Here is a 21626-nt window from a genome sequence, read left to right on the forward strand (position 1 = left end):
TCACTGTTTTCTTAATGCTAGGCAGCCCTAATGCACTTAAGACAATACCGACAGCTGAGAACACAACAGCCATTTGCATCTTAACTAGAGTGGGTTCCCCTCTGTAGACTACAGCGAACAGGACTGTTCTTCTATTTACTCCATTTCAATTTCTTTTGAGCATGAGAGAATAGGAAAACAGAAGATCATTTCAAATATGTTGGCACTATCTGCAAAGAATTCTATAAAAGCACAAAAATGAACTTTTTTTTTCTTTTTACATTTTGAACGGTAACATAAAAAATATGATGGTGGTTCAAAAGTCAGATAAGGTCTGTGTTGACAACTACAATTCTTTTATTGGACATATTTTACTGAGCATTGAACACTTGTTTATGTAGGCACAGACTTAAGAATAACACCACAAAATCAAAAGGATAAAGTGCAGACCTGTACTGAGAAGCAGGCCTGGTAAGTCAGTCTACTCCTACAACTCAGCAAAGAAGAGAAAGAAAAGGGGGAAAAAACTGCCGTTATAAGAGAAGATGTATATTATAAATTACGTCCTGTGGTAACAGAACTATACAACCTTTCCTGCAAGGTCCAGAGCACTGGAAAACCCAAGTCCCCTGTGTACAAGCACACCACGTTTGTCGCAGGAAATATTTTAAGTTAGACTTTGGCTTACACAAGTGGTTTATTTATAAGAAAACTTAACAAAGGTGTACTGATTAAAACAGTTCTCTTAACATCATTTCTTTATATATTTCAGAATTATATTTCAGAATAAAAAATTATGCACTTAAAAACAGATAACAACCTTCCCCTAACACAATAAGTTTCAGCAAACAGTGACCAAGAAAAAGGGAAAGGGGGAAGCCAGTGTGAGTCATGACTTTAAGCGATGGTCTTTGCCAGATCTCATTCCTGCTTGCATCAGAATTTTCTCCCTAAGAAGATTCAGAAGATAAAATGGTAAATTCAGCATGTCCTTATCTTTCCCCATCTCATAAGAGCAGTTTTCTACAGTTCTTAGTAACAGAAAAAAAAAAATATATATTTCCAGAGCTTGCACACATCTGAAAAAAAAAAAAAGGCAGAAAACAAGAGGGAGAATAAAAACTAATATAAGCTAAAACATTATTTTGTAGTAAACAATAGAATATAACGTGCAATAGTGCAATTTCTCCTTTGCTGCTCCAACAACGAAGTCTTGGTAGATAGTCCACTGCATGTCAATGTATGGCATCCCACATCTAACTACGTGCTTGTCGGGCACTGCTGGGTTTGCCGGGCTTTGGAGCCGAGTCGCTGTGTCCGGGCTCTCCCTTCCCCTTCCCAAGGTGGCGGAGTTTCTGATCCCAGCGCTGCATATTGAAAGGCAAAGAAATTACAAAAGAGATTACAGAAGAAGATATAAGTCATATGTAAAACAACTGCATGTGTTTACAAACAGCAGCAAAAAAATAAAAGCCATAGCTGTTTCCACTGTGTTACCCTCCATTGGGCTCAAATGGTGGAATGTGAGGTTACCAGTGAAAGTCACTTTAAAAAGAAAAACCATTTGCTGGCTTTCTTGTAGCCTTTGTGAATGAAGGGGCTGATACAAGGCATAATGGCTTCAGCAGAAAAGCGTCTCACTTTCTAAATAATGAAATGTAAATGAAGCTATCTATCTGTGCAATCTCTGGGGGAAGCAGGATGAAAAAACAGGCAAGTGTTTTTTATTAATTTTTAAAAAATGATTACTATTTATTTATTTTTACTTTTCCAGGTAATAGCAACCACCGTACAAAAAGACGTAATAAATATAGTTGGTACAACCGATGATGCTTTTGGAGAAGGACATTGTGATGAGAAGCAGGTGGCGATGTGGCGTGGTCCTCAGCAGCCCCTGGCCGGGCGCGAGGGCAGAGCGCGGCGGGTCGCGGCCGCAAGGAAGTAAGTGAGAAAATAAGTCAGCTGCCAAAAAAACGCCAACAAATGACAGTGCCACCCCAGAACGGGAACTAAGCAGAAGCCAGCCCATGGCAATAACGCGGTATTTGCTCTATGGCACTGGATTTCATCAGGTTCTGCCAAATCAAACAAGTTGGAGTAAGATCCCTGTATCTTTTCACTCATGAAACCTCTGTGGATGTGACAAATGTGCACAGAAAAACTTGCATTTGTAATCAGAACAGTATTTTCCTGCCAGTCACCATTATGGCTGTTGATGAAAGTGTTGAATGGAAGAGGAGACTGGTTTGCACAGGCACAACCATTATGTCAAATCAACGGCTGAGAAATTGTGTCAAAATAAGAATATCCTGTGTAAAATGACACTCTTAACAACACTGAAATCACTGATACTTTGTGGTGCATCAAAACATAAAAAGGCAATCCTTCCAGAACTTGGAAGGCATTAGAATACATTTAAATTAGAAAACATGAGAATATATTTTCATATATTGCTTGCATTTGAGCTCATTGCTTCCAATTTGCTATGACATGACTTCCTTATCAGGTACCTCCCTCATCTAAACCAGAAAGGTACATTTAAAGTAGTCGTTAATCCACACAATTTGGTAAGAGAACTGTATTTAAAGAACATTAAATCTGAAAAGTATAATTCTGACTTAGTCTGAAAAACATTTGTAAAGCCCTCTTTCTTTCAATTAGTACCATAATCCCAATTAAGCAGGTGTGTGTTGCAGAATGCACAGTTTGCCTATGGAGTTAAAACACTCTGACTATTTGCTTTTTTGAGACAGAGGTTTTGATTGCTGCTACACCGGTATACTTTGGGGTAATTCAATGTATCCCTTCAGTTTATTTAGCATAATTTCTAAGTAATATAGCAAATAACATAGCGAGTTAATTTTTAATGTTAATTAACTGGGGTCAGCACATGTATTGTCCTCCCTTATTTTGAAAAGATTAGGTAGATGCTTCATGGTATCTGCAACACTTAACTTTTGGTGAGGTATTTTCTTACCTTTACTTTTTTACCAAGACGATCCTTCCATTTCTCGGCTATGGAGCCTTCCACCAAGAGTAACCTACACAACAGAGACAACCATTTACTCCATCAACAGACATGCACAAGCTATACAACCCAACACATGCCAGAGTAAGATCTCTGTGTCTGCAGAGAGCCTTGTCCCCCTGAACACCAGTAAGGAGCCATACAGAGAGTCACACCAAGTTTTCCTTAGCTGGTGGCTCTGAAGTTCAGCTTTATGGGCAGGGGAACAAACAACAACAAATATGCTCCAAGGGTAATGCAGAAAGAGCTACCTGGAGCGCTCCTCGTCTTCGTAGCCCATAATGATGTACTCTTCGTTGGCACTGAGCGGTGGGCACAGGCAGCCGGAGTTCGTGTGAAGGTTTACAGTGTCCTTTGGGATGTTCACCAGGGAAGATTTTAGGATCTCCTTTACTTCCACTACCGCAGTGACGTCGTGACATTTAGTCTTCAGCTCCTTCACTTTAGCCCGAATGACTGGGAAAAAGTCACAAAGAGTATAGTTAGCAGCAGCAGATAATGCAGGTCACCCCCAAGCCCTTCTCGGTGACCTCTGGGATTAGTCTTTTGCATGGTCCATTATCAAATGCTTAGCTGAACTCCAGCAATGTCCCTGCCCCCATCTCTTCACTTCATTACTTCATCCTCCACCAAGACAGATGCAGGTACCTCAGTGTATCTTGTAATAGTATGGTTACAAGCAGGAGTTATGTACCAGTTGGATTTGCATCCTATTTAAGTTAGGCTTAATTTTTAGCATCCCTTCTTCTTCACCCTTTCCACTTTATATATTTGATTCATTCCTTGTATGCTCTCCTCCTCCCTCAAGCTACAACTGCTCCCTCTTTGACTACTTGCAGTACAGATAACTGAACTTAATTTGTCACTCTCAACCTTTCATGAAACATGAATGTGCATTAAAACTTCTCCTATCACTACCTCTGCTGGATGACAGGCCCTTACTTTTTTTATTCTCTCTCCAGTGACCCAGCACCAATCTGCTCTGCTCTTTATGAACTCCAAATGCTCCTGATCTTGACCTGATGACCTGTCTAATTGTTTCCTCCCTCAACCGTTCTTTTTGCCTGAAGTTGCGCAGGAGGGAAAGCTGCCTTTCAAAGGCAACGCTTTTCATTTCTCTCATTGTGACCAGTGAACTGATACCACATGCAAATGCAAAGCCAATCCAGAGGTCATGCTCTAGAGAATACCACATCTTTCATAGCCTGCAAACAAGAGTCCCTTTCCATTACAGACAGCAGATTCCCTGGACTCCCAATTTCTTCTAACCTGTGTGAAAAAGGTAATCCGGAAGAAAGAAAACCATGGACTTATACATCTTTTCTCTTCACATGCATTGCCCATAAAGACAATCAGCCAGCATGCATTGCAGCCACCTTAAATACAGCTGCTAACAATTAATAGCCGTTATGCATTTAACATACGCTATTTACCCCAAGTGACCCACTTCCTTAAAACCTCTTAAGATTTCAAAACAAAATCTTGCTTTAATTTGGAGTTCTTTCAAATGCATTTTGAAACCTCTTTGATTTCAAAAGCTTGAAAAGATAGGCAGCATGCTCAGCAACTCCCTACCACGTGCAGGTGTGGCACCCACCAGAGAATAGTCACTCCGTAAAGATTTCCCAAACAAATCCACCAAAACAACATAAAACCAACTAGTCACCTAAAAATAACGGTGTTAGACCGAATACAATTATAATCTTTCAGCTTTTAATGGGATTTATTTTTAAAAGAAGCTTATCTGACAATAGCTGTATAAATGCATAATCTTAATAAATGTTACACAATTACTATAATTTCAATGAAGTCTAAGTTCAGCGAGCCTAAGGCTATTCACACGTGTAATGGGAAAAAGGATGGGCCCAATTGTTCAATTCCTGTGATATGTATTCACTGGCTTCATCAGCTTAATTTGCTTCAAACAAACAGTATGAAGAAAAGTAGCAGCCTGGACCTCTGATGTGCCTGCAGACCAGGACAACCTGGACAAGAGAGGACATAATATGGGCACCGTGCACTTTTACATGTATTGCTGACAGCATAACACAGCCAGCAAGACGCTCACTGCTGGCTTCGATACGTGAAAAGAACCTAGTATGCCTATTAGATCCCACGTGAGTTCGTAGGCATAAAAGTTAGTAAAAACATCCTTTCCTGTGAAAGCAGAGCATATCGGAGCTGGGAATCAAAGAGGCAATTCAGGCATAGCAGCCCACAACGTCATTTTTGTCACATCACTTTTCACACTAAAGAAGTGCATGAAGCCCAGATGCCTGCGCTGACACTGAAATAACACTCAACCTCAACAAAGACACTCTTGTACTAACATATTAAGCTAATCCCCTCCATCCTTCTAATTTGGAAATGTTTCAGGTCACATCTTCCTTCTGTAATAAGTACTATTGTATTAACCATCAGTAATTGGGCCCATAGGTTTTTTTAATGAAAATTTCCCCCCTTACTTTAGCCGTAGAAACGCTAAGAGCTGGCCACACAGCTGTCCTTACCGTAATTATAATTGTTGCGTAGATAGGTCTTCTGGGTAGCTTTTATAGGCTTGCATTTGCAGCGCTCTAAAAGACAGAAACTTTTGTTTAGAAAGAAAAGAGCATATGTTCAGTGACAATCTCCCCAAAACCCCAAGCTCATGCCTAATGACAATTGCACTGAATTGACTTGTTTATGACAGGCAAGTGAAATATTAAAATCCACAGAGTATTCCTGGTCTGCTCTGCTGGAAGATGCTGTGGAACTGTCCATGAGATCTCAAAGGTTTCTAGGAGAAAACTTGACATGCTGAATTTTAAAAAACAAAACAAAACAAAAATGCCTCAAAAATAAAAAAAAAAACAAAAAACCACAACAACAAAGATACAAGGACTTGGAGTCTGAAGTGACAATATCTTCCATTTTAAGCCAATTCAAGGTTCAGTCTTGGTTTCTTTGGCGCTCACAGGTGCTGCGATTCCATATCCTTACAATGCCGTTCTCTCTTCTGTACTACACTTACTGAACGCCCTCCTTTCTGCACCTTTAATCATACAGACTATAATAGAGACACAGAAATGAAATACTACAACAGGGCATGATTTAACATTTGATTGGACACTACACAGCTCAGTTTAACACACTGTTTATTCTGGCTAGCAGGCATTCACCATAAGGAATATGATTTTTGTGGCTAATTCTCAACACACAGTCTGTCTCTGGAACTGCACCGCAAGATTTTACAGTGGCACAGCCCCTTTACACCTAAAGATGTCTAAGAGCTGCAGTCGACAGACGAACCATGTCAGAGGGCGGTGGGACCAAGTGGCATGTAGCTCCCTGCTCTGAACGCTTCTGGGATGGTCCCGACAAAATGAAACTCCAACCATGTTTCTTCAGCAGTGTCTAGCAGAAGGTTTAAGAGAGATTAAGTTTAAGTTTAACATTAAGAGGCTGAAAAAGGGCCTCACTTGACTACTGCAAATGTTTAGTGTTACCTTTGATCCTGCTCTGCACTCTCCCTCAATTAATAAAGCCAGCCTTGAGCAAATGGCCTTTGACTGAACTGTAGATTAGTCTTTACCAGACTTGGTTGGTTTGTCGACCCAACAGCTTCACGCTTTACACAGAACCGACCTAGACGGAGATTTTAGAGCACTATGTGGAGAATATTAACCACTGGCACGTTTGCATTTGATCTTACCAATTCTGTGACAAGACAAACCAGAAAAGGCATCTCAAACATACAGTTAGCGGAGCTGCCTGAAAAGGCTACCACCAACCCTCCTCATCAATCTATGCCGTGGATCAGACCTGAATATAATTTAAGCCCGTGCCACACATGTGGAATTCAGGCACAGGTAGTAACAAACACGGGCCACAGAGCCGCCCTGCTGTCGGGGTTTGCTGTATAAAATTATGACCCAGAACTTCACCTTTAATTAACATAGGGAAATTATTAGCCCTTATGGCGGTAAGGATGGCCTTCAAAAGACAATACAAATCAGCACTGTCAGAGCAGCACTTCCAGTGGCGCAGCTTCCAGACAGCTGGGAACCACAACAGAGGTAAAAACGCTTTCATTAGTGCCCAGGGAGTGCTGGGGCTGAAGCTCCAGACCCATGTATTCATTAACACCACCGATATTTCACGGCTGGTTGTTCTAATGCAAACATTTAGGTATTTCAAGCTAGTGTGTAAGTGGAGTTTGGTGGAGTCGCATGGTCAAGCTCAGCTGACTGATATCTCCCCCTCCAAGCCCACTGCTGCACCCATTGCAAACAGCAGGTCCCAGTATTACGTATACCTGGTCATCTATTTTGACATTTGACTTGGCATTTAAGTAGAAGTAGACTTAATGCAGCCTATTTCTATACACCATTGTTCTAAAATAACAATGCATATAGTTAGTGACTTAGTTAAATCCCATATGAAAAGTTTGAAAAAGAACTTTTATTTGGTATATAATATTTCTGCACTTAAAAAAAAAGAGAGCTGGCATCGTATGGTCATGGATTTCTCAAATCTTTATTTATTTTGTACTGAAAGAATTTTTGTAGTTGTTGGAAATACAAAAAAAATACAGGAAAGAGGAGAACCTTTCAAAAGAAGAGGATATTGTTTCCTTGAATTTCAAACACATCCTCAGGAATCTATATATAGAGTCCTACAGACTTCAGCTTTTGTATGAGACTGTGTTAAAATAATAAAGGCAGAGAAGGGAAGTGATTTTTGGCTTCCCTTCTGCCTGTGGGAGCTCATGCATACTTTAGGCCAAATTATGGCCCATTTTATAAGCTGCCTCAAAACAGGCCATAAAAGATGTGCTCCTATGACCAATACTCCCGCAGGCATCTCAGCGTTCATATCCAACAAGCCATACACTTTAACGTTCTCCTGCTCTACAGTACTTTGCTCTGTGGCACAAGTAGAATAAAATAATCTAAATTACAAGACAAGAATACATAGCCTCACATTTCCCTCAATTTTAAGACGGTGTTGGACTATTTTATTTTATTAATTTGAGGAATATATTTTATTAGTCTTGTTCTAGAAACAAATTATAAACTTGCTGATGTTCTTAATGATGGATATCTCCGAGTCACCCTACTGCTTTTCAAATTTACATTTCAAAGAACTTTACAAAACACTGCATTATTTCTAACTACTCCTTAGAGATCCAGAAACTAACACAGAGTTATTTGCCAAGGTCAGCTATAAAGTCAGTCGCAGAGCTAGAACCAGCTCCTCTCTCCCAGCTCCTGTTACAGCGACTTTCAAAGGGAGCACACGTTTGATCGATGCATGTTTCTTGCAAAGTTGAGCTTTCCTCAGGGAGCGGGAACACCCACAAAAGATGGCTATAAAAATGTACTGCATCTCTTGATGCTGAAGGAAAGTCCCATCTTACATGATAGTTTCCTCTGAAGCTGCCAGAATTACCAGAAGAGCTCTGGGACCACAACAACATTATATCCCAAGCACCGAGACAGGCACCAGAGGCTCAGACCAGTTTTGACTGAGATATCAGCTAACTCTGCCACTAAATATTCTTTGTTAACACAAGTCAACATAGGACTAACAAAACCTCAACATCTAGACCTTTGAAAACTTCTCCCTATAAATGCCAGAACAAATGGACTACATGGGAAAAGGGTTTTCTGCATGGATCACTACCAAGAAATGTGCCATCTTAAATATACATGCATGCACAATCTAAAACCTGGCTGTAATAGTGATCAGTACAAGCACTCAAACCTGGCAAATGCTTCCCTGATAAATTAAGGATTAAAAAAAAAATCTGGAAAAACTTCTAAGCGACTTGAAAAGCATCTGATGAAGCAGGCAACAATGTAGTTTTCTGCCAAGAGAAGCAAAAAAAGCTTCCCCCCCCAAAAAAGAAAAAAACCCTTGCAGACTCAGAGGGAAGGTTTTGCCAGTGGACACTGCCAGGGATAAAAGGTGCCTCGAGCAGTGACAAAAATATTACCCTTCCTTTTCATCAGCTCTTTTTCTGCACACCTTCACCCTATTTTTTGGATGGGACTTTTTTAGGTCTCATTTTGCTTTTGCTAGTTGAAAAGCATCATGACAGCAACAGTATAACTGAATCTTACTCTTCTCCACTGCAGGGTTGCTTACTGCTATTACATGCAGTCTGCATCCCTGAGGGCAGGCAGTGCTAAAGATATGTTTAATATTTGTGATATAAGGTGATGTTGAAGTATCCAGCTTTACTTTCAGATGCAAAGTGTAGCTTGTATGTTCTTTATACAGTCACTGCAGAGCATGAAATCCACACTTTCTCAAGGCCACGCAATTGAAAATGGCTTAAAACTAAAAAGATACTAATATTAGCAATAAAAATCTTTAGAACGTCTTTCAGACGCGCTCAAGGCAATTTAAAGTGAAGCTTGTTAAGGGGCTTACTTTTATCAGGTTTTTTAATTGCAGCTGGCTTTCTGAAGGATATGCACTGCGATTGAAATAACACTTTGCACCTACACAGTTACTTTCACATTGGGACCTACTGATCACATTTTAAAACTGCATTATAAGCTGGGCATTACCAATACCTTTTTACAATTCGGTCACAGAGATTAATGCTGAAGTTATCAAAACTTGGTATCCAATTTTATGCTCCACAACCATCCTTAGGCATTTATATAATAAACTGGGCACCAGTGCGTGCTGTAGCTGGTCAACACCTCTGGAGAAGGAAAGGCACAATGGCCAACACTAGGTTTCTAAGTGTCATCTTTTTGACAAAGGCCTAAGAGGAAAACTTCTGAAGGAATGGTAATAAAATTCAAGGAAACCTATAGTCATTGGTTGGCTTGAGCAACAAATTCACATTTCTGTAACCTATTAGCTACCAATCTGGGCTTTGCTTCTTTGCATTGCCTATGACTAGTGGTAACACTCAAGAGGTTTTACTCAGTTCCAGCAAAACCAAACCAAACCAAAAATAAAAGCAACAGGGGACCTGCTGGAATAAAAGCAGTCTCAGAAGGTCTCAGCCTCGATCGTCTCAGATTAATGGGAGTTTTGCCATTATCTACAAAGAGGTCAGAATTTAATTTGCAAACTTTGAAGTCAGAATGAACCATTATCTTCACTGGTTTTCCCCAGTGGAAATCCATTTAATGATCATTCTCACAGTTCAAGACAAAACTTTTAATGAAATCAGCACAGCCCTTTTGATTTGATGGAAATTTTGCCTGGACAAAAGCAGAAGAGAGAAGCACTAAAAGACACGCTAAAGAATTAATTGAGTTGCCTGCTGAGAGGTCCACAGGCTGACCAGCCCCAAATCCCACCTGCCCATGGGATACAAAAGCACAACCTACAGGATTCCACAACAGGACAGTGTATTTAAACATCACTTAGTACCCCTCTTACTTAATCAAGTATTAAAAGGATTTGAAAGACTATAACTTATTGTACAGTTTTATAAAAGTGTACTCACCGATGCTGGCGCCTCTACAGTTGCCATTATTAGAATCCATAGGGAAATCTGGCACGGATTCGTAAAATATGTGAAGAAATGTTAGTATTTTTAATATTGGATTATTTCAATACACCCAACATTACAATGTTTTCTGTTTCTCTAATATTTAGTATATTAAAACTTAATAACTTAATTAACTAAGAGATTGCAATGTTCTACAGGCCAGCCTGTTAGAAGTTGACACAATTTCTTATCTGAACTTCACCTGAATCCGGCACATCATGTTAAATGCTGAAGCAGATTATATATCCCATTTCTACTGGTGCATAGGCTGGCAGATTTAGGACAAGGATGGAAATTTATGGCATGAACTTATGAGCATCTACAAAAAGTACATGTACTGTTTGCATTTAATTAGATGATGAAGGGGAAATTACTTTTGGTTTGTTTTTTTGGTTACTGAGGAAATCAAACCAACGAACCACAATCATATCATTGAAGCAAATGCCAAAACAAATGTTTCAGACCTTCCCCCTCCCCTCAGTTTAAAAACATACTGATTATTTTGAAGGACAGATAAGGAACAGAAGGAAAAAAAGGCACTATGCCCAAAGAACTGCTTTTAGACACATTCTTAAGTAAGTGGAATGTGTCCCACATTGGTAAAATGCATCACTTCAAACATATTGTTTCTTAAATCACATAATTTAATGGATTTATACATCTACTTAATCACGAAAAACAAGTATGTTAATGCATATAATGTTGTACAAGTTAAGGAAAAAATAAATGCACGAGAAACAAGACTTGGGAGAGAGGCAGCATGCTTTATTAGAATGACACATAAAAAGGAAAAACAAATGAGCTTTCAAATAAAAAGCTGTTCTTTAAGTTTGCATGCCCAAACGCTTACACAGCTTTTTCAACTCTGGAAGCTGGTATCATACAAACATCATCTTTCTTATATCCTTACATTATCATGGATACAGCACTGCTTTCACAATACAGAACAAATTAATACAAGACCATGTAACAAAAGCTCCTCTCCTGCAGCTGAAGCTGTAAGGATCTGCCTGTAATACAGCCCAGAACACTGATGATGTTTGGCATAGGTGAAGGGTTTAGATGTGTGGACCAAAATTTTAAGGGCTGGGGCCATTATTTAATCACAAGTTCTGTAAATATGTACTTAAAATACTTGTTTACAAGAGATCTACTATTACTTAGTTAATGTTCTAAGTTGGCCATCCTTTTGGAAAAAAAAAAAAAAATCTCCATCTTAATGCATATTTATACTTCTCATAGCAACATGAAACTTCCTTTACATAAATGGGGATACAGCTAAATGACAGTCAGGGCAAGAGTATATCTGAAAAACAACAAATTCCTTTAGTAACATAATAATTAACTTAAAAAAAATGAGACTTCAGGAGTAATTATTCCTAACAATATAAAGAGCAAAGGGTATAGAAAATAGCATAGAATAGAATAGCTTGAATAAATGCCCTTTTACATCCAATATCCTGTTGCTAGTAAAAATCACACCCATTTTCTTCCAAAGAAAGTTCCAACCTACCGCAGGATCTTAGCTTATAGAACAAACCCAACGTTTTCATAGAGCCAATTTGGTCTTCAGTTATCAGGTAATTCCACAGCAGCTATAAGGCTTCTCCATGCTGCCTTGAAACAGGTCAAGTTACCCAGGCTAATTCTTACTTATGTGTTTTATATTCGTTATTCACCTGAGCTACCCTCAAATTTTAAAAAAGCTGTTGTTACCAGATGGTAATTAAAGATCGTGTCCCCTACCAACAGCATATAGTTAAAAAAAAAAGAGATCTTCATCAAATTTAAATGCATTTTACATTGTATCAAGTGCTTTCCTGTATTCCAGGACAGGATGAAAGAGGAATTAAAATGGTCTTGGTCTTGTAAATGGTTAAGTAAAAGGATGACCACATTTCTTCTCATTCTTCCTGTCCTGGGCCAACCCTCTGTTGTCTTGTTCCCTTAGCCAGTGCTTTGCTTTAAACCTGCAATTCTTTCTGACGTGGTAACAGCAGAGAGAGCGCTTGGGTCTACAGCCTGATAATCCTCCCATCTGCTCTCATCTGCAAAATCATCCCAGCCCACAACCATGGAGAGGTGGCTCTGCCTCTCCGTGTGCCTCAGACTGGCCTGAGATGTTTCACCACTCTCTGGGCATTCAAGACGCCAGCAAAGAAAGCTCTCCAGATTCGCTGCCCCGCTCGTTCAGTTGCCTTGGCCAACTTCTCAGGTTGCCTTCAAGGCTGGCTGGCTTTGCACATGTCCAAGGCAACTCCTTGGTGCTTCACGTGGCCCAGCAAGCTACAATTCCTGCCAAAATAGGTACTTCAGTTATGACCAAAGGGGTGGTTCGTTCACACTTCCAAAGCACATTCCCTATGCCAACAAGATTGTTACTGGGGGCAGAAAAACTTTTCATCAGCAGAGGAGGCAAGGGAAATACCAGGTTGAATGTTTATCATATTCACATCCATGGAGGGAACAGGCAAGGAAAAAGAAGTCCTGAAGTGCACTCTCCCTTCCTAAACCAACAGCTGACCCAAGCGGTCACGACTTCATCGTGTTTGAGCAAACCAAGTCCAGTTCACGCTGGAATTACAACTAAACATAAACCAGAGCCAGGTAAGGGGTTCGCAGCCTTCCCTGACCCCACTCGGGGGCACAATGCTCACGTGTATCAGCTGAGGAACTGTCCTTCAAACTTACACCGATGCAAGGGAGGCTGGTAAACACTCAATAGGCCCAATATAAGCCTGGTCCTGCAAACAAACACAGCACTAAACTGCTTTCCACTAGATGTTCCCTTCCACTCCAAGTACACAGCTCATTTTATTTTTACCAAATTACGATGCACCACAACCTCAACCTATTTCCTAATTCTGGATTCTTTCGCCAGGTCACTTGTCCTACCCCAAACCAGTGCTTGCAGGTATCTGATGAAGCAGCTGGCTGTGCAACAAGAGCAATTCAGATGCGCGCAGAGCAGCTATTAATGGAAATGGCTCCCGTTTCCGTGCCTGCGTGAAGGCTGTGGTGCGCAGCACGTTGCGCTCTGCAATTGTAGTCAGAGCACGGTGTCTGTCAAAGAGCAAAGGAGGAGTAAACAGGTATCGCTACGTCACTTTGTGATTCATTTCCCTACTTGCGAGGGCTTGGGCCAGGCAAGTATTGACCTTGCCTTGATGCTTATCTTTCCCGGTGCACTCACGCTTATTTAGGGATGAGCAGTTTCTACTGATGGAGAGTAGCGTGGGCTTGCAGAGGGGACCAGAGACCTCCACCGTTGAACAACACGTCTCGGGAAAGGCTTCGTATCTCCCTGATCCTTTCCCCAGTCAAGCTCATACCACCTGGTCCCTTCTCATCTATGGGGGAAACGATGGGAAAAAGGGTCTGGGCCAGCCCTGCCACCAGCCACTTGCAAGATCTTAGGTGGTCGTGAGCAACCTCGAAATCCCCTGACCCCAGCAGTCTAACAGGCAGAGGCCTCTCTCCATCAGGAGATGCCCACTGCTTAGACCTCCAGCCGTAATGCGGACAGAAAAAAAAGAAAAAAGCTGTTTTTAAAAATAAACAACTGACTTCCTATTGTTCCACTTCTCTTCTGAGGCGACCTCTCTGCCAAGTTTTGTCTATGCAAAACAATCTTTTTGAAAGAAATATCTGTCAGCAATGATTAGCAGGATTGCCAAAGAGGAAATATCCAGAGCTCCAATCCAAAGGCTTCCCACTAAATTTTGTTTAAGAGCAGGGGGAAAAATCCAAACTGATTTTTCCAATAAGCCGTTTTAATTAATCGCTTTTCAGAGGGATGCTATATAAAAAAACCAAACCACTAACAAGGAGAGCAGAATAAAAGCCACTTGCATAGTAAGTGTGCAAAATTACAACGCCTAGATCACAGATTTGGGTGGGAGGTTTGGGAAAAGGAAACAAGTGGGTAAACTCAGTTTTGAGCAAACATCTTTCTTGCGTCACAGTTTAAATTAAAAAAAAGAAGCAGAGAAAGAGCCAAAAGTAACACGACCCTGATTGTCACGGCGATTAAGGAATATGGCCCAGCTATTACTGAAGCCGTTCCAGGCACCCTGCTCCAAAGAACAAAACCGCAGCAAGCGGTTGCTGCTTGGGCACTTTCTTCAGATGGAGACATCTGTGAGCCCCACTGATTAAGAAACCTTCAAATATGCATGAATTCACTTTGTAATTTACTTCACGTCTTAATACAGAGAGGATCTTTGCTAATCTGATTGCAAAAACATGCATAGCGAACCAAAGTAATAGGAAAATTGATCCTCGTTAAAATTTGATACAGATCACTTGAACTCCAAGTCGCAGAGCAGCCTGCAACATGACAATATGGCGGCTCCACATAATGAATTATTCCACATAATGAATTATTCCACATAACGAATCCTGCTGGGTTTTGATGACATTTAACGGCCTAGGTCTTGACTTGATGCTTAGACCGTAAAAGCCATTCTAGGGGACTCAGCCTACCAAGGCAGACAAACTGAAGTGACAGTATAACACCATCAATATTATCATCATTAGTAAGGTTTAAATGCTCTTACCTACTTTTCCTGCCTTCTTTAAGGCTTGAAGCTTGTTATGATTTTGTTGTTTAACTGAGAAACGAGGCTGCTTCCAACTTTTGAGCAAACACCTAAAACAAATCTCAACTTTAAAATGACAACTTGGGCACGACTGCTCGTCCTCCGTACAGCCTGGAACACTCTCCTAACACCACTGTGCATTTCAGCTACCGTAAGTAGAGCTATGCAAGTCAGAGCACATTTGATCTGGAGTCTGGGAACCACTGTTTTGGAAATGAAGTTAATAACATATGAAAAACAAGCATGGGAAACGGCTCTTTCACTTTTCTTTTAAGCATACTATGCCAAATTCACATACTGGATTACCATGAATTCACTTAGGCAGACAAGCAGGTACGGAGGACTTGGCCTACTGGAGAAATCATGGGTTCATATAAGATTTAAGAAAATAAGTCTCCATCACTTGAATAATCTTTAATTTTCTTTAATGTTTAAGAGGTGATTTTTTTTTTTAAGAGATTCAGAGTTCTCCTCAGCCATCTTATGATAATCACCCAAAATGGTTCAGTCATAAATTACACGCGGTTGATACCTTGTGATGATGCTTCCCTTTTCTCCAACATATCATTAACAACCCAACATGCCTTCAAGCTCTTCTTCTATCTAAATAAGATACGATGAAGACAGAAATCCAACCGACGGATCTGTCCTCTGATACGCATGGTACCCATCATACTGCTCTCCTTTTATTGCCAGTTCCCTCTTCAAAACAGGAATAAATATGTCACTTGAGACATAAACACTCTGCTAGACAGTAGCAGCCAAGCACGTGTGCTGAAGTGCTTTTCTGAATCAGCATCCCAACACCAGCAATGACTGTGGTCAGGTTGGTCATTTATTAAGTGTAAAATTAAAGACAGGTCCCGCTACTGAAATTTTAGATGCACGACAGTTTTTGTCTATCTGCACTTCTTGCTTCACGGACTAAGGAAGATTTGATAGGACCCTGAATGAAGGAAGCAGATAACCTGATAGACATGACGCAGTGTCAGCATATGCACCCAGCACAAGGAGACCGAAACATATGGTGCACGTGAATGGGACCTCCTGCACAGGCAAGACAGCTTGTATCGATGTCTGCAAGCGGAACCGCTTTCATCCCCAAAAAGCAAAGGACAGGGATGCAGGATAAAAGCCATACATCATTATCATGCACTAACCTCGCATCTGGGATGCTAATGTATTGTCAAGATGCATTTTCATCCTCCATCCTGGACTGTGATTTGTCAGATCTTCCACAAAAAGCCAAAATATTCAGCGTCATACCTGCCTCCAGAACACCCACACCGTGCCTGGAGTGTCCCTCTGCTGCCTGGTGTAAAGGAACCCAGGTGTTTCCCAAAGATAATGAAAAATCAAGAAAGAGATGTTTCCCATAGGACGCGTGTTTGAAGGTGGTCCCTGTAACTTGAAGAACCTCAGACCTCAAATCAGCAGTGTGGTACAGCTCAGGTTTTAGAGACCAGCACAAGCCCAGGAGGTCTGCAGAGCTCTTCCTCTGAGCCCTGAACAAGGCAGTTCTACTGTTCTTGTCAGCATTCACCATCGCAGACGTAGCAGCGGCTATTTCATCCCTTCAACGTGTCAGCAGCCCTGAAGAACATCAGGAGAACGACACAAGTACCTCCCTCGTTCCTGCAAAGAGGAAGCCTCTAGATCTTCCTTACCACCTGGGCTGCACGTGGAAAAAGGTCCTAGAAGATGTTTGTGGAGGACTCATAACCTGAGCCTCAATAACCGAAAGTGAACTTCTAACTGGGATTTGCCAGAGATTTTACTAACCACAGTTCCTCCACATTTTGCAACAGCCACAGTCTACTAAGCATGGGGAATACAACTGATCGGAGAGGAATTTCTCATCTTTTACTGCAATGCCAGCCAAAGAAAAAAAGTCAAGTGAACTTCAAATGATCTTCAACTTGGCATCACTGAAATGAGAGTCAAGACCAATTACTTTAATGGTGACAGGGAATTTTTGTGAGCATCTACACAAGCTCTTCTCAGCGGCAGAAGAGCAGATGATAACTGATCCAGCATGACGTTAACCTGCTGCAGCCTCTTGCAGGCGACTCAACCCGAAGAAAGTGTGTCCTGAGGGTCAGAAAAGCTCTTACACCCAGCTGAACCATGTGCTCAGAAGAAAGATGCATGGTCTAATATTGGAAAAGGAATGGAAATGGGGCTTTCCGAACCCTGTTCCTGCCCTGATAAGGACAAACATCTGACCATGTCATCCTTCAGGCTGCTGCCTTATGGAAGGGACATGCAACAACCCTTACCAGTAATAAGGCAGAGACCTCAAGAAGAAAGGAAACAGTAGAATCCTGTTACTTTGCATGTAGCAAAAAATGAAAGAAAAATCAAAATTTCACTTCTGAAGAATAAAAAACCCTCTTCTACAACAGAAGCCCATGAAAAACTGGATTTCTATTTCTGCCTGCTCTATTAGATCTGGTTTACAGACAACACAAGGGGCAGGAGTGACTAGGAGATAAAATAAGAGCAAGTATTCTGCACGCTCCCCATTAGGCAGTTGGTTATTCGTGTCTTCTACTTGGCTGCAATCCTTTATTTGGAGAATTGAATTTGGAAGTGTTCACCTTACCTCTTCCTAGAACAGGAATCCTTCACTCTGCTTTCTAAAGGAGCAGTTTTATTCCCTCAAGAAGGATTCTTTCAGTCTGGTGCATAATGCATCAGTTGAAAATTTTCAGCCCAGAAATGAGAATGTCATCAGGTTCTCATTCACTGAAAGAGAGTTTTCATGGATCCAGCCCTGGAATCCCTCAAAGAGGTTATTGTACTGCTGAGGTCCTCAGAAATAGGTAACTTGGGGGCAATTTTAGCCAAACTTCCTCCCTCCAGATTTGAATGCGATTGCTTTCAAATCGCTGCAGGCCTGCCAAGCCTCGCTCAGTTTGGAGCCATTTTTAAGGCGGTTTTGAAAGCACCTCAATGCTGCGGAGAAAGGCACTTGGTGTTCAAAACTGCACCTCCCCAAACCATCCCAGCAGGTCTGCAGCCCCCAGGGAGCAGCAGCAGCAGCAGCAGCAGCAGAGGGAGATGGTTGGGTTTGCGGGCTGGGGTCAACTGCGGGGGAGGGGAAGGCTGGAAAGGCGAGAGGGGAGCAATTAGAAGGGTTGGAGAGAAACAGCAGTAACGACTGTAGATATCAGGGTATGATCATTGAGCTGAGATTTCAAGAGGTGGAGAGGGTAACTCGATGAAGTCCGAGAAGAAGCGGGGTCAGTCTGGCCGACAGATAAATGGGGAGGAGGGGAGAGAGCAGCTCACCTGGGAAGGCTGAGCTGGGGAGCACAGTCAGGAAACCGAAGCATGAGATTTCGTTAGGAGAGGAAAACAGGAATTACGGTGTTTGGCATTGCTGGCAGTGGGATACATAAAGCATTTGGTAACAGGACAGAAGCACAGTCAAATACTGTGCTGAGCACAGCATAAAAAAAACCCCTTTCACTCACAGGACACTGCTGGGGGAGGATAGAGAGGTGGGATCCGCTGCCTGTCGGCGAGCTCCCACAACCCAGTGTTGCAGCTGCAGGCACCGAAGGAGCCAGAGAGCAGCACGAGCCCATGGGGGCTCCTCAGCCTCCGACCCCTCTTAGCTGCTCCCCTGCCCCAGCTCTGCCCTCTCGCTGCTTTGAGGGAGAGGTCTGGCAGACCCACCAACACTGCCACTTTGCAGCAAGGAAACGTAGCTTGGTTCCACCACCAGCAAATGCCTTCCGCAAGTGAGGCAGGAACTGTGGTCATTTTGTAAAGGTCAAACCTCACTCGTGATAGCCACCCACTGGCTTGCTTTAATTTCCTATTCAACAGCTCCTTCAATTTAATATTTCTGTGGTGCTCATCTTGCCATACTGGAGCTGTGCCCTGCTAACTCTTCCAGCCCAAAGGCAGCCGTGATGGGAGCACACCCGTAACAGAGCAGGGTCCCTGAGCAACAGCAGGTTTGCAGCATCGTGGTGGCCAAAGCAGCCAGCAGCCTTCCCCTGACCACCCAGAGATGCTCCTGCCTCCCTGGTACCCCGGGACGGCAGCCGGACACCCGGTGCCAGCCGTCCTGTGGGACGACAGCGAGCGCAGCCAGGGAAAAGGGATGCAGTGAGAAAGCCAAGGAGCTCCAACAGCCCCTCGGAGGCCGTGGGGGTCAGGTACCATCAGAGCTGTGCTGGAGCAGCTTCGGTGCTGGAGGCAGCCTTCGGCTCGCTGGTGGATGCCAGGAATGAAACACAGTGGAAGGCTGCACCTTTGCTGTGCTCCTCTCCCGATGGACACTCGTGAGCCCAGGGACCTGACGGGGGACCCGTGCAGCAACCGGGCACTCAGCACCAACCACAGAGATGAGGCTGGTTTCTCCCCTTCAGCCCCGCGTGTGCCAGCGCTGGCACGGGAGGAGGCTGGGGAGGCCACAGCCCCCCAGCTCCTGCCCGGGGCTCCTCTGGGCACGGCTCTTGCCCCCAAATGCGCTGGCTGCACTCAGGGGGGGCGATGGCCTTGGTGGGAGGGGAGCAGCCTGCTTTGGGGAGAGCGAGCGGCAGGGGATGAGCGAGGAGAGGCGCTGGGGGCACTGGCAGCCTGGGGACAAGCCTGAGCACCTCTCCCCGGGGTGGCTCTGCCTTCTTAACGGGGAACCGCCGATGAAATACCGGAGCAGGGCATCGAGACGCTCCCCGTTTACGCGAACGGAGGGTTGTCGCTCCCACACTTTTAAGCGTCCCCCCGCGCGACGGCAGGGCTGTCATTTGTCACACCCCCTCTTTCCCAACAGCAAAACTTTTCCAGGAGCGACGCGGCTACGGAAGGCGGAGAAAAAGAGAAGCAAGAAGTGGAGGGCAAGAAAGGAGGCTTAGAGAGAAGTCCGAAAGAGCGGAGACAAGGCAGGGCTCCCCGGGGCGGGCTCCCCTCCCCGCTCGCCGGCGCCCATTGTCCGGGCGGGCGGGCGGCGCCGAGCGGAGCGGCCCCGGCCCCGGCCCGGTCCCGGTCCCCGGGCACTCACCGGCGCCCTCGGCGGTGACGATGGCCTCGGGGGAGATGCAGACGCCGCGGTCGTAGAGCGGCAGCTCGTCGCAGGCCAGGCTCTCGGGCCAGGCGTGGCGGTAGCGGATGAGGACGGGCTCGCAGCCGGCGCGGGCGCGCTCGCAGACGGACTTGCAGGGCTTGATGGGCTCATGCTGGAAGTCGATGGTGCAGATGGGCGCGTACATGGCGCAGAGGAAGAAGAGGAGGTCGGGGCTGCAGTTGGTGCCCAGCAGCCCCTCGAACTGCTCCATGGCCAGCACGGCGTTGGCCTGCGTGCTGTGGTGCAGGTGGTTCGGCATCTTGGTCATGTTCCAGGGCAGCGGCTTGCACAGCGGGATGCGCACCGGCTCGCAGGCCGCCGACCGCCCCGCCGGCGCCCGCCCCAGCACCAGCAGCCCGGCCAGGGCCAGCACCGGCAGCCCCCGCCACATGCCGCCGCCCGCCCCGACGGCGCCGTGCCCCCGCCGCGCCGCGCCGAGCCGAGGGGCCGAGCGGCGAGACCCGGGCGCGGGGGGCGGCTCCTCCGCCGCCGGCCGCCGCGCTGCCCCCGCCCGCCGACCGGCCCCTCCGCGCCTCCCGCCGCCGGGCGGGACGCGACGGGACGGGACGGGACGGGGCGCCCCGCGGGGCCCGCCTCTCCCCCGCCGGCGGGGCGCGGGCGGCGCCGGGGGAGCCCCGCTCCGCCCCCGAGCTCGGCCCCGAACAAAGGAGAGCGGCGGCGGCGGCGGCGGGGCGCTGCCCGGGGGGGGCCGCCGCGGCGCCGGGGTGGGAGGGGGAGCGGGTCCGCGTTGTACGCGCGAAGGGGGGCAGAAAGGGCTGCTTTCCCTCCGCGGGGCGCGGCGGGCGTTTGCTTCGGGAAGAAAGTAAAAGCGTCGCTGTGGCCGCGGCGTTAATTAATGCCTTGATCTCGGCGGGATCGGCCGGAGGCCAGCGATTCGCGCAGCACTACGCGGGAAATGCCTGCGTTTGCAGCTGGGGAGGGAAAGGCGAGGGAAGAGGAGAGGGTGGAAGGCGCCTTGAAAGGGTGGCGTGGGACCCTGTAAGGACGGTGAGAGGCTTAAAAGAAGAGATTAATTCAGCTGGGCTAGAGGTGCTTTCTTTTCATAAGGTTAAAAAAAAAAAAAAAGACATATATTGATGTTTAAATAGCTTGCAGAGCAGTGGCGCAACACAGCCCGCCCTACCTGCTCTGCAAAAAGAACCTTGATACAAACGAACTAACATTTATTAACTGAATAAATTCTTCCTAGTTATAAAGGTACGGAGCAAGTGCTTGATCGTGTGTTTGGTTTAGGTTTACTGTAGTATTAGCAGGTTTATTATTTCAGTTTCTGCCATTAAATCAAATCTGTGAGTAGATACACACCTACCAGCAGCCAGTGCTTGGAAGCCAGACCAAAAATCTGACTGGGTTACGAAAGTAACCATGGATGCACACTCAGAAATGCGGGGTGCTACGCCTGGAAAGGCGTTT

At 44.6% G+C, this 21626-nt stretch overlaps 1 protein-coding gene across 1 annotated transcript; it reads right to left on the reverse strand.

The window, feature by feature from the left end:
* Positions 1 to 503: 503 nt before the first annotated feature.
* Positions 504 to 20643, reverse strand: FRZB (frizzled related protein). Its single transcript, XM_082312453.1, has 6 exons — positions 20130 to 20643; positions 10467 to 10514; positions 5518 to 5583; positions 3259 to 3463; positions 2957 to 3020; positions 504 to 1346 (listed from the first exon to the last, which is right to left on the reverse strand). The coding sequence occupies exons 1-6, from the start codon at positions 20581 to 20583 to the stop codon at positions 1236 to 1238; spliced, it is 948 nt and encodes a 315-aa protein (XP_082168579.1). The 5' UTR covers positions 20584 to 20643; the 3' UTR covers positions 504 to 1235.
* Positions 20644 to 21626: the final 983 nt, after the last annotated feature.

Source organism: Platalea leucorodia, assembly GCF_965183815.1.
Source record: "Platalea leucorodia genome assembly, chromosome: 5".
In the NCBI taxonomy this organism is placed as follows: domain Eukaryota; kingdom Metazoa; phylum Chordata; class Aves; order Pelecaniformes; family Threskiornithidae; genus Platalea; species Platalea leucorodia.